The 14,051-nt window shown below is 35.5% G+C and overlaps 1 protein-coding gene across 2 annotated transcripts in view; it reads left to right on the top strand.

The window, feature by feature from the left end:
- The first annotated feature begins 400 nt into the window (after positions 1-400).
- The window catches only part of LOC101264268 (twinkle homolog protein, chloroplastic/mitochondrial), a 40,457-nt gene continuing 26,806 nt past the window's right edge, over positions 401-14,051 (top strand). Inside the window, exons 1-9 of one of the 2 annotated variants that reach the window (XM_004231508.5) lie at positions 401-727; positions 988-1,136; positions 2,751-2,806; positions 2,897-2,954; positions 3,047-3,160; positions 6,052-6,135; positions 7,304-7,384; positions 12,158-12,223; positions 12,309-12,425. In XM_004231508.5, coding sequence (XP_004231556.2) covers positions 496-727; positions 988-1,136; positions 2,751-2,806; positions 2,897-2,954; positions 3,047-3,160; positions 6,052-6,135; positions 7,304-7,384; positions 12,158-12,223; positions 12,309-12,425 — 957 coding nt within the window. In that variant the 5' untranslated portion in view covers positions 401-495. The remainder of the gene's footprint in view (positions 728-987; positions 1,137-2,750; positions 2,807-2,896; positions 2,955-3,046; positions 3,161-6,051; positions 6,136-7,303; positions 7,385-12,157; positions 12,224-12,308; positions 12,426-14,051) is intronic. The other variant, XM_010317324.4, reaches the window with a different exon arrangement.

Here is a 14,051-nt window from a genome sequence, read left to right on the forward strand (position 1 = left end):
AAAAAAGGAAAGAGGTCATTCTTTTTGAAACAAACTAAAAAGAAAATAGGGACATTCTTTTTGAAACGGAGCGAGTAACAAAATTCATAAAGACTTAGAATCAAATCTTTTTTCATTTTAAGAATAAAAACAAATTTGATTTCTTCTTTAGACAAAATATTCTTGACAATTTATCATAGGGTTGTAGACTCTCAAAAATACTTATGTTATCAAATCTTCAATAGTAAATTATTCATGTAATTCACCACCGCGTGAAGCGCAAAAAGTTTACCTACTATATATTTATTTTAATAATAAGCTTATGAGGAACTATTTTTGTGAAGGGCGCAAATATGGAGGACCAAAATAGTCCATTTCCAATACATTAAATACCAATTTGAAGTAAATGAGAAACCATAAAACCCTTCCTTAACCCCCTAACGGATGAGTGTAGTTTTGTGTTGTTGAAAATTAGCATTAGCAGCAGCAGGAGCAGGAGCAGGAGCAGGAGCAGGAATGATTCTTCTTCCTTATCGCAGGATTGTAGTGAATAACTCCAACAACTTTGTAATGGGCTCCAAATATTTTCTCCACAAGCCATCCATTACTTTACCAACAATATACAAGTCGATTCCTGTACTTTTTAAAACCCAAAGACTCATCTTTTCAGCATTTGCTTCAAAACCCATATCCCCAAATCGCGGAACTTCAAGCTTCTCATACAGACCTCAACGAATTCCTCCTCCAGGTACCTTTTTTTTCAATTTTATTTGTCGAGGCAGTCATTTCTTAACTTTGCAATGTTCTTCAATCTGTCATTTAGTTGCCGTCTGCACAATAGCTATAAAAATATAAGCCTTATCTTTAAAACAAATACGTGTTTGGATATTTGCGCTAAAACCTTCCTGAATGAACTTATATAAGAATATTTACATTTTTTGTTGCAAGATTCCAAAAAATTTTCACGAAAAATTCCACCTTTGTTATTTTAAATTATTATTTTTATAGTTTCAGTTTCTGGAGTAATGCTGGAAGATCCGAAGGAGGATATTACAGAGTCAGACCACGAGAAGGCACTGAAGCAGAAATTAAGCCAGGTTGGGATAGATATTGGTTCTTGTGGACCAGGCCAGTACAATGGGTTGCTTTGTCCAATGGTGAATTCCTAACTGGTCTTCTGCTATCTTTTTTAAAAGAATATTTTGTACGAAGGAAGTGTGTTCATGAGGGATGGTAGTTATTGTTTAACTAGAAGAACAATCTCTCTATTGAGATGAGAATGTTACTTTGATCAGCAAACTGCCCTGGAAAACTTATCTGCTAGAATTTTTCTGGTTTGGTCTTCTGTGATGACAAAATATTGAAATCATATTGGTTTGTATCATCCTTGCTCTTATAGTAAACAAGAAAAAGTAAGAATTAAGTTCATGTAGACATAAATGTGGTTGTTGCTATTGCACCTGATTAGAAGAATGACATCAACATATTGTTTAGAAATGGAAAAATAAGATGAATGAGGAGCAGTTTGGGATTTATTACAATGATTATACATATCATTAGTTAGATTTACTCATATTCTATTTAGATTAACCCAAACTGCATTATTGACTTCAATTCTAGATTTTTATAGACTTAATGAGGGCAACTCTGTGATATCTGATATCATTGTAGGATCTAACTGAAGTCTAACTGAAAACTTGTTAGATGTATCTATTCAAGAGGATCAAGTGTTAAATGAACTTAGTAGGCGTTTGGACATGCAATTTCATCTCGCGATTTGAAATCAGGTGATAAAATTGGCATTTGAACATGCAAAATATCTCCTGATTTCGAATCATGAAATGAAATCCCAAATTCTTCAAAAAGCTTGATTTGAAAATTTCATATTATAATTTCACATTATTCAAATACAAAAAAAAAAAAAAGTTGCCCGTTACCCTGAAAATTAACCCCACGGGTATCCATTTAGTATGTTTAAACCCCACAGGTTCAGTGAGGCTTGAAGGAGTCGTGTATTCATGTTGCATAAATTTTTGCAATGAGACTGGAATATGGCGGAATGAATTAGACTGGATAGGGCGGAATGGTCCAAGAGAATCCATACAACCAAACTAACTAGTCTAGGATTGATGCATAATGATCAATTCTTTGATAAATATCTGTCATTTTTTCAAGTTGCATTAGGTATCATTGCAGTAGGTGTTGTTGCCCTTACTATATTTTCTATGACTATGTTGTCGATTGCAATTTGAGCTATGATGACTTGAATTTCTTATAACAGGTTGGCTATGTAGAAATAAAATAGATTTTCAATGCATGAATGATCACCGTGTCGGTGTAACAAATTATTCCTGATTTTATTTGAAACTGAAATAGAGTTAGGGAGGTGAACAATTTGGATTTAAATTATAACTTCTTACAATACTTTCAGTAATTAAAAGCGAATGGAGCTATTGCTTTGTCAAGTAGAATGATAAGAAATAAAGTTTAAAAAAAGTAGAAGGAGGAAAAACACTTGCTGTACGAAATAGAAGAAATGAAAGTAATCATAATTATAGATTCCCCTTCTGGTAGTTAAATATTTTTCTGAGAAAGAAAATTGTGATTCATATCTTCAACATGTGGAGTACATGGAGCTGAGAAATAAATTAAACATGGTACTAATAGGTGTTATGAGCTTAAACTCTTTAAAAGTTGTTTAGTATTATTGCATCTGTAAGGCGCTTAGAATGTCCTATATTGACATATAATGCAATGTTTTTGCTTTGTAGTGCAAAGGTGGGGGCTCAAATGAAAAGAGCTTATCTCTCTTTATTACTCCGGATGGGTATCTACCTTCTTACTTTGCACCTTGCTTTTGATGTATGCTTTCTTCCTCTCTAGCAATATATTGCTAAAACATGTGAGTGATATATAGGTATGCAGCTACATGGACATGCTTTCGAGCTAAATGTGGATGGAGAGGTGGTACACGGGTATAACATGGTTTATATGAGCTCAGTAATCCTTTTATATAGCATTTTCTTTGGCAGCTTTTTAAATTGTTGTCTTTCTCGTGCACTTTAAGGCCTTTGCAGATGTGAGGACAGCTTTTGCGGATATGAAAAGGATTGGGAAAGTGAATAAGAAGTACAGACAGATAACTGAGGAGAGTTTGGGGCTGGAACCTTTATGTGATGTGGTATGCTGATCTTTCTTTTTATGCAACTTTACATTAGGTGAAGTGAAATCCAATAATATTTGTATGTGTATGTTGTAGTAGTTTGCTTATGACATGAGAACCTGCTTCATTTTTTACAAGCTGTTGGGCATGGGTTGTATTTTGAGTTAAGTTGTGGTCAATCCTTATTATCGATTACTACAAGTCATTTATTATTCCTTCATGTATCCTCAAGATACTTGATTTTCCCTTTACCGCGTCTGAGTTGTGCATAACTTTCTTGAACGAAATATAGATAAATATCTTTCGAGTCTTTAACTCATGTGAAGTGTCACTCTCTTTGTTTTTCTTTTTCTCTTTCTTTATTTTCTACCTCTACTGCTATCTTGATTCCTCGCTGCTGCTGTTTTCTATTCCTCTTCATCTTTGCTAGCATTGCTGTTATCAGTGAATAGTCCTACACCCTACCCTCCTTTTTTTATTTTTATGATGAGTGTTTCATTTGAGGCAGTATTGATGTCCTGAGCCTATTCTCGGTCTAGCCAACAAAAGTTTGCTACATTGCACAGAATTCAATCCACTAGATTTCCTTTTCAGTTTAGGGGTTGTCAAGATGATCTGACTGAACGAACAGAAAAATTGAATCAAATGGAATTGTTTCTATTCTGTCCAGATTGGAGGAATCGTCTTCTAGATCGCAGTTAGACAGATTCTTAGTGTACATTTCGTTTAGAGGAGACCGCTGGTCTAGATTGAAGAATCATTTGCTAGATTGAGGTTAGACAGATTCATAGTGTCCACTTCTTGGGAGATGTTGTCTCCTAATGTGATTCTGGTTCCTCTTCTGTGGCTGTTAGCAGACCATTCAGCTATCTTGTCGGATGGTGGTAGAGGAAGACGTTCAAGAATTTTTCGGACTTGAGAACATGTGGTTACGTTTGAATGATTTCAAGGATAGAATGGAAGCTTGGTGGGATAGTTATGAGGTGGTAGTAAGGTGATTTGATATCAAAATTTTAAAAGTAAAACCCAACTCTATAAACACATTAAAGATAAAGGATAGAAAGATAAATACACGTAGGAAATTAGACAATAATGGTTAAGAAACCAAAACCTTCAATAATGGATCCGAACAAGCACCTAATCCATAAAGATGACCCTTAAGAAGATAGTTTTTCACCTGGCTCGGTATGGATAGTAAGGTGCCGAGGAAGGTGCGTTTCTTCACGTGGTTAGCTACTAGAGGGGTGATTTTAGCGGTAGTGTCTTAGAAAACGAAAGGTTATCTGCATGAGTTGTTCCCTTTGTAAGGAGATAGGTGGGGACGTGGACTACATTCTGTTACATTGCAAGTAACCACAAGGTTATGGGAGAGTATGTTTAGATGGTTTGGCGTTTCTTGAGCAATGCCATGATCCGTGAAGAAGTTGATGTTTTGCTGGAACTGGAGCTAGGAGAAGAATGCACACAACTTAGAATGTTGCTCCTCTTGCTTTAATGTGGGTTGTTTGGAACGAGAGAAATATGAGAGCTTTTGAAGGGGTGGAGATGAGCTTTGCTCAATTGAGGAGTAGTCTCCGATCCCTTATTTTCTTTTGGTGCACCCATGTAGTTCCTGATAGAGGATTGAGTGTCTTTTGGAGAGAATCATATCTTGTAGGTCTGTCCTCTTTTTGGTATACCACTTCTTTACGGCCAAGTTCGCCTTGTTATTATCAATGAAATCTTTTACTTGATCAACAAAGAAAAAAATGGCACATGGTTTGATTTGGTACAGCTTGGTGTTAAATCTAAAACACTAGCAGAATTTGCTTGGTTTTATATTAAGCATTAACAGTACGGAGCTGAAGCAAGACCGACACACTAACTATATGCATAATTTTTCTAGTTTATAAATCAAAATATTTGTTATTTAAAATTTTGAATATTTTGTTTACATAGTTTATTTTTTTTAGCACTTTGGAATGTGGTCTCTATGTTTTGATCTAAGCCTGCTTGTATTCTAATTTCACTGGGCACCCACTGTAACTTTTTATCTAGTTTAAACAAATACTCTTATTGAGTTTTAACTGCTTTGTCTTTTTGGGGCTTCACATTTATAATTGATTTTATGAATTTCCTAAAAGACTTCTGCAGTTGTCATGGACTCTAAGGTAGATAGGAGGACTCCTACCTCGTACAACTTTTAAAAATTAACAAAACAGACTCAAAAGATTTGGTGTATTCTATTTCTTCATCATTTGGGTCTTATTATTATTTTTTCTTTTGGTTGAAATCTGTAGGATGCCCGTAATAGCAGTGTTCTTGTCTGATTAAGCAAGCTTTGTAGTGTTCAGAAGACTCCCTTTGGGTGTCTTTGTCTCCAGTTGGAAGACTACTCTCCACTTTGTTGCCCTCCCTGTGTTGGTGCTGCATTTCAAACATTTTGTAGCCCATATTTTCCTCCAGTTTCTAAGGCAGAGCTGTTGTACTTCACTATGTTGAGAAGCAACATAGAGTGAACTTATCTGCAATGCACGAGTTTATAATGTAGCAGCATCTAGTCCAGAAAGCAGAGCAACTAAGAAAAATAGTCGGGGAACCCTACTTTCCCTGATCTATTTGATACTTGCAATTTCTTTTCCTATTATTCCTGTTACTCTTACAGAACATCCTTGTATCAATAAACCATTGGCCCATCAATATAAACAGTAGAATGCCTCTGTGATGTATTGCTGCATTTTCCGAAAGAGGAAAAATGCTATTGTAAGGCCCTGTCTGTGATTTTTAGCCACTCTCCAACCTCCAAAGTAAACTGCCGATATTATGTGATTGTCTTCTTTCTTACTCAATATAATGCTCTTGATTATGTTTTATTTGGACGTGAATTAATGAGCTTTTTATTAGTTGATTTTCTCCTTGTTGCTCTTCAGTTACTCACATACTTTTCTGAGCGAATGATATCAAGAGAAACATTGCGGAGAAATGCTGTTATGCAACAAAGACATGGTGATCAGGTCTGACATCTTGTCATTTTCTTACATATTGCTTGATCAGTTTCCGTTTGTGGCTATCATGGGCCCATAGACCTGATAGCCTTTTGCTGGCATGCTAGAACCCGTAAGAGAAAGATATACCTTTAAATTAGTTATTCAGTTAACTGTCTATCAGTTTGCATACTGGTTGACCAGATGAGTTTATGTGATCCCACTTGGTAGAACAGAAATCGATTCAATCATCTAGAGCTATTCATCCTTGAATAACAGAAGTTCAATGAGATTGAATAATCTGCTTGCTTAAATGGATTCAGCATTTGGAAAATTCCTTAACTTGTCATAATTGTATCTTGTGCTTGGTTAACATAAAATAGAACCTCAATATTTTTGTCCAAAATGCTGTGCATTTTGATTTAAAATTTAGAAGATGAATCTTAGTATTACGATGTTTTAGAAGATTTTGGACAAGATTAAAAGCTAGTCAAATTTGGACCACTTTTAATCACTTCTTGGCTTATTTTGGTGTTTGGTAACCAAGTCCTTTTACAGCAAAATAAGCCAAAAGGCATAAATTGGGTACCCTTACGGCTTTTAGCTTCAGGAATCACCCAGATTTCAAATCAGAAATCAGAAAAAAATCAAATCTGTTCCATTGTTATCTGTGGTTGCTATCATTCTCCAGTTAGCTCCTATATTCAGGAAGGTTGAGATCTATTCTCACCCTAACTGTAATTCCTAAACTTTAAAGCAAGAGAATAACCTTTTTCCTATGAAATTCACTTGATACTTTCTCACACGGAAGATTTTCCATTAAAATCAGCAGAACTTGTTAGATTTTCCAAGGAGAGCTGTGAACATCCACTTTACTCATTTAAAATTTCCTTTGTCATTAAAATACAACCCGAAGATTTTTTTTTCTTTTTCTGTTTTTTTTAGCATCACTTTTGTTTGAAACACATCTTCTCTTGACTTTCTTGACATCTAAAAACCAAGAAATATAAGTCTTCCTGCTACACACCAGAACAAATAGACTTCTCTGGGAAATTGCTATTTTTTTGGATAAGACACGGGGGTAAATCGTGTCAAATGAAGCAATTATTGTTCATTTCTCTGCTCAAGGGAGACTCATTTCCTTACTGTAGCCGAGTCACTTCTTGACTCTTCAATCATTGATGTATTTTTTTTTCAGGTTGTTATTGCATTTACGTATCGGAGGGATGGAGCACTTGTAAGCTGTAAGTATCGGAACATGACCAAAAAATTTTGGCAGGTTAGTGTCAATGTTCTTCATTTGCTACTTAACATATTTATTTCAGTTAAATGTAAAGATACTATGACGTATATATATATTTTTTGAGAATGTGAAGACACTATAGAGTACTCCCAAATCGTTTAAGTTGAGATTAAGTCAAACTACACCACATATTTTGTGCTAAGTCAAACTACACCACATATTTTGTAGGTTTCTCCTTGTATATGGCCAAGATGTCCTTGTTATTACCAACGAAATCTTTTACTTGATTAAAATAACAGTGGATCAAATACTATATCAAGTTATTGATAAAGTTCAGATTGCAGCAGTCATGCTTTTCAGTTGTCAAGTTGTCAGCAACCTTGTTCTCTTTATTGTATGTGTTTGATTTCCATATCACTAACTTCAAGCAATTTCAATCAGTACTTAGTTAAGTATGCTGGTCTGCTTTTGAAGTTATTCATTACTACAAATTTTAAAACTTTGGCTATGACTGTCATCTCAATATTTGGAGCTCTGTGTTCATTCTTAAATATATTACTATGTCACTCTATTTCTTAGTGCAAAATATTCAATAAGAAATTCTATGAAATTAAAGAAAACGAACCATATAGTTATCCTGATCTTTTTGTTCCTTATTTATCTTTATTACTATGTCACTTTGTTTCTTGGTGCAAAGTATTCAATAATAGGATTTCTATGAAATTAAGAAAACGATCCTTATAGTTATCTCATCTTTTTGTTCCTTATCATCTTTGTTACTTTATCCACTATTTAGTATTTTTGGAAAAGGGTCAAATTTGCCCCTTTACTATGTGGAAAATATTGATTTTACCCTCTGATATACTATTCGTACAAAAATACATCACATAAATGGTTCAAATATACCTCCCTTATTAAGGATGTCCAAGGTGAACACCCAAATCCATGGGACACTAACATTTTATGATGACATATTATGAGGTGGAATGCCACCTCAAAGCCTAATCAATATTACACTTGTTCTTCCACAATCCAGTACTAGCATTTTCTTCCCCTCCACCTTGCCATTCTTTACACCATCATGACAACTACTATTTTAATGGATCAACATTTATACTTAGCTAATAGATATTCAACTGTTAAAAGTTTAAAAGTTGCGTAGATGGATTCAAATAAAAGAAGTGAACTAACTAATTAAAAATAATCGATATTAAAGAGATTAAGGAAAGAAGATAAAAGAACCACCATTCTTTGAAGTAATTTAGGACTAATCACTTGCACTTGGAACCCTAACATTTGGAAGTGATGAGTTTTTTACAAGACAAAAAATACTACATTAATGAGTGGGGAGAATGAAGGATGAAATATGTTCACTTAATATAATGGTAAAAGCGCTAGAAAAATTGTGCAGGAAAATATTTTCTTGGATTTTTTTAATGTTTTATAATCATAGTGTTCGTGCCAATTTGTGACACCTTTACTAATTCTACGATCTACCTACGACATTCCACAATATGAGGTAACTTTATCCACCAAGGCTAAGGCAGATGAGACGAAATCATCATGGTTTTAGTCTCTGTTGGGATTTGAACCTGGACGTCGTGGTTGTCAACTCATTTCATTAACCATTATGCTTCACCCTTGGGTGCAATTTGGTTTTCTATTATCGATTTCAGTTTTATTACTTGATATTATCCATAATATGATTATGTTATTGTAGTGCAAGGAAAAGTAGTTTTAATTTTATTAGTTCTGTTTGCCAACTATCTATAACCTATTGGTTATTGGCGGTTCATTTTTTTCTTGGACAAACTTTATATCTTAGAAAATGCTTGTATTGGTTAGCATAATCAACTTTGGTCATTATCTCTGTACTCTCTCCATCCCAATTTATGTGGTGTAGTTTGACTTAGCACAAAGTTCAAGAAAGACTTTTTAAAATTTGTGGTCTAAAATATGTCGATGTTTCGTTGCTAAAAATAATTTCATCATGGGTAAATGGGTATTATGAGTTAACATGTTACTTAGTATAGAAATGTTTCATCATTTTAGAGACTAATTAACCAGGGAAGTGAATTGAATAAAACAAGACAAAAGGAGTATTAATTATTACCCATACAACAATATAGTGAAAATATTACAATATCTTCATCATTTATGTATTTTTTAAATTTATTTATTTTTATTATCTTTCAAGTCTCATAGACTATTCCAATGAAATTTTTTTCTCCAAGATAGGTTGTTGTTTTATCTTTTAAGTCTAAATTTGAATTTGGTAAATACATACATTACCCCCTAAACGTATCTGAATAAGTCTGTACAAACTCTTATTTTACAAGTGACGTTTTACACCTCTAATATTGTGTAAAATGGGATACTACATAATATTAATTTCATAGTTGGAAGTGATGTACACACCTGCATAAGTGCCAAGCAGATGACGTGTCAAATATTAACAACATTTCTTTTTTTTTCTTTTGATTACACCATGTCATTTATTTTAAAAATTCTGGTCCCTATCTTCCCTTCTTCTACTTCCTTAATCTCTCAACGCACTCTCTTATTTCTTTTTTCACGTTAGTAACCTTGCTCTTAAGTTTCATTTTTGTGTTTTTCAAGCACTATTACAAAAGTAGTGTGGTAAACCTTTTTTGAACTTAGATTTCTAGTCCAGTGATCCTTTTAATCACTAGAAACCACCTCCTCTTTTTTCTTTCTTTTCTTTCCCTACCTAGTCATAAAATCTGCTCAAGCAACTTTTTCCAAAAATTTTCAGGGATTCTTTGGTTCGCGTTGTTGTGATTTTGGGTATTGTAAGGGTATATTGGTTGAGGAGTTTAAGGGTGTTATTCATAAGATGAGTAGGGGAAAGGCAATTGGGCCAGACGAGATTATAGTGGAATTTTGGTAGAGTGCAGACTGGCATACTTGGAGTGACTGACTAGTTGTTTAATGTCATTTTTAAGAGAACAAAAGTGCCTGAAGAATGGAGGTTGAGTATACTGGTGCCCTTGTACAAGAACAAGGTTGACATTAATAATTGTAATAACTATAGAAGTATCAGGAATGAAACCACACAATGGAAGTTTTGGAGAGGGTGATGGAAATGAAAGTTTTGAGGGGCGTATCTATTATTGAGAACTAATTCAGATTCATGTTTGGGTGATCAACTACGTAGGTCATTCATCTTGTAAGGACACTGGTGGAACAATATAAGGAGAGAAAGAGGGACTTCCACTTGCTGTTCATTGACTTAGAGAAAGCATACGACAAGTCTCGAGGAAGGTTCTACGGAGATGTTCGCAGGCTAGAGGTGTATGATGAAGGACATGTATGATGGAGCCAAGAACTCAGTCAATACACTAGGATGAGACTCATGCTTGGAGGCCAGAGATGTATGATGGAGACAAGACCCGAGATTAAGACAGTGGGATGAAAGTCTGACCACTTCCCAGTAGTGATTGGTCTGCACCAAGGATCACTCTTAGACCATTTTTATTTTCCTTGGTGATTGATGAATTAATGCGGCATGTCCAAGGTGACGTGTCATGGTGTATGTTATTTGCGGATGACATAGTTCTGATTGACGAGACTCACAATGGAGTTAAAGCTAGACGTGAGGTTTAGAGACAAATGATTCTAAAGGGTTTAGGTTGAGCAGAACCAAAAAATTGTACTTAAAGTGCAGGTTCAAGGATGCGTCCCATGAGGCTAGCGTGGAAGCGAAGCTTGATGCCCAGGCTATCCATAAGAGATGAAGTTTCAAGTATCTTAGGTTTATAATTCAAGGTGATCAAGAAATTAACAAGGTTGTCACTCTCTTTATTAATGCAAGGTGGATGAAATAGAGGCTTGCATTCGGTGTCTTGTGTAAGTTCTACGAAGTGGTGGTTGGACCAACTATGTTGTACGGGATTGAGTATCAGCTAGTCAAATACTCATATGTTTAGAATTGGAAGTTGTGGTAATGAGGATGATGAGACGAATGTGTTGGCATACTAGAGAGACAAAATTAGAAATGAAGATATTATAGACAAGGTGAGAGTATCTTCGCTAGAGAACAAGACGAGGGAGGCAAGGCTAAGGTGGTTCATGCATGTGAAGAGGAGACACATAGATGCCTTGTGTGAAGGCGTGAGATGTTAACTTTGGTGAGTTTTAGGATAAGTAGAGACAGGCCGAAGAATTGTTGGAGAGGTGATTAGACAAGGCATGACACAACTTTAGCTTAATGGGGACATGACATTAAATGGAAGGTTATGAAGCGCACGAATTAGGGTAGAGGTTAGTAGATAGTTGTGTGTGGCCTAGCTTTTTAGTAACTAGTTGTGTGTTGCCTAGCTTTTCTTTTCATATCAGTAGTAGTATGTACTGTACTCTTGTAGACTCGTCCTTTAATTTTTGTTACTATTTGTTAATTTTTTCTTGTACTTCGATTTCCATACTATTTTGTCGTAGTGATTGTTCATTTCTTTTCAGCAAACTATCATGCTTTTTAAATTTTTTTTGCCCCAAGGGCAGAAGGAGTTCGAAAGACTCTCTCGTCCAGTCCATGAAAATGCCCCATGTCTTCTTTGCTTCTTATTTCTTTTTCTAGGCTGCTTTGAAATGCTCACTCTTGAGTCAATAATTTATCAGAAACAACATCTCTACCTCTCAGGTAGGGTTAAGGTCTGCGTACACTCTACCCTCTCTAGACCCACTTGTGGAATACACTCGGTATATTTTTATCATCATATTGTTGGATCCGGAAAACTGATACATAAATTGTTATTAGTTTGACCTCATTAATATGCTGTTCATTTGCAGGAAGCTGATACTTTAAAAATATTCTATGGTCTCGACGATATAAAGGGAGCAAGTGATATCATCATTGTAACTTCTGATTCACTCATCATTTCATTTTTGAATAGGCTTTTTCACTTCTGATAATATTTATTGCCTACTTCTCTTATGTTAGGTTGAGGGTGAGATGGACAAGCTTGCTATGGAAGAAGCAGGATTTCGGAATTGTGTGAGCGTTCCAGATGGCGCTCCTCCATCTATTTCAGATAAAGATTTGCCGCCTGTAGAGAAGGTTTTTCCTCTATAGTTTGTCCTACCTATAATTTTTTAATTAAATGCTTTATCATGATAAACTTTTGTGTATATGGATCTGGTAACCAACTTCTGTTTATCTTTGAGAAGGAATGTCTTATCTCAGCTCAATTCTCATGCATTCACTTTATTAGTTTTTAATTAGCCTTTTATGGTTTCAAGCTAGACTCTAGACTAGAGTTATAAATTCTAATTTTCTTCTTGTTCTTTTGACCCCCTCCCCCCCTCCCCCTCCCTAATTGTAGTATGCCCATTATCTTGATCAGTTCATCTTCTTAGGGTTTACTTGGTAAGGTGTATAAGAATAGTGCAGAATATGGTGTATAGTCATGATGGTATTAGTATGCTGAGAGTATTTCTTATGCATTGTTTGGTTTGGTGTATTTAAAATAAAACATGGCATTTGTTTACAAATACGGTGGAAAGGACGTGGAAAGACTTTGAGGGGTAATTATTACTTTAACCATGTTAATGCATGCATTAAAACCCCTTGCATTGCTAATACCATGGTTTTCCCATGTATTTAGTTATACATATCATGTACCAATAGAGGGTGTGTTTGGTACGAGGGAAGGTGTCACGACCCAAACGGGTTGCGACTGGCACCCACACTTACCCTCCTATGTGAGCGAACCAACCAATCTAAACCTTAACATTTCCATATAATATAAACAGAAAGTAATGCGAAAGACTTAAACTCATAAATAATCAACTTCTATAACTCAAAAACTTATCATTATCCCCAGAATCTGGAAGTCATCATCACAAGAACATCTACCTTTAAATTACTAAACTAAGAGTATCTAAAAAGCTAAAAATACATGAGAAGCTAGTCCATGCCGGAAGTTCAAGGCATCAAGACATGAAGGAGAAGATCCAGTCCAAGCTAGAAGCGTTAGCTCACCCTGAAGATCCGGTGTGGCGAAGACTGGCTTGAGTTACTGTTGAGTCGAAGATGACGGCACGTTTGCTGCACTCCACAAATAACAAGAAGAAAAACGTAAAAGTAGGGGTCAGTACAAAACACGGGTACTGAGTAGATATCATCGGCCAACTCAAAATAGGGAACAGTATATATCAATATTATCGTAAATCAACTATAAAACTCAACATGAAGCAACAAGAAGTATTATAATCATCAATAAGTACCATCAAGTTCATCCATGAGGGCTCAAGCCTCAACACCATACTCATTTGGGAATTAAGTATATTAAATTGAATATATTAACATCTTTCAAGATTCATTATCTTTATTCCCCTCGTGTCGGTACGTGACACTCCGCTCCTCAATATACTATCCTGGTGTCGGAACGTGACACTCCGATCCTCATTCTATCCTGGTACCGGAACGTGGCACCCGATCCATATTCTATCCTGGTGTCGGAACGTGACACTCCGATCCTCATATACTATCCTGGTACAGGAACGTGGCACCCGATCCATATTCTATCCTGGTGTCGGAACGTGACACTCCGATCCTCATATACTATCCTGGTACCGGAACGTGGCACCCGATCCATATTCTATCCTGGTGTCGGAACGTGACACTCCGATCCCCTAATCTCACTACTTTCATTCATCAAGCCTTCTTTTATACCAAGGCATC

The sequence above is a fragment of the Solanum lycopersicum genome, chromosome 2 (assembly GCF_036512215.1).
Source record: "Solanum lycopersicum chromosome 2, SLM_r2.1".
Lineage (NCBI taxonomy): Eukaryota > Viridiplantae > Streptophyta > Magnoliopsida > Solanales > Solanaceae > Solanum > Solanum lycopersicum.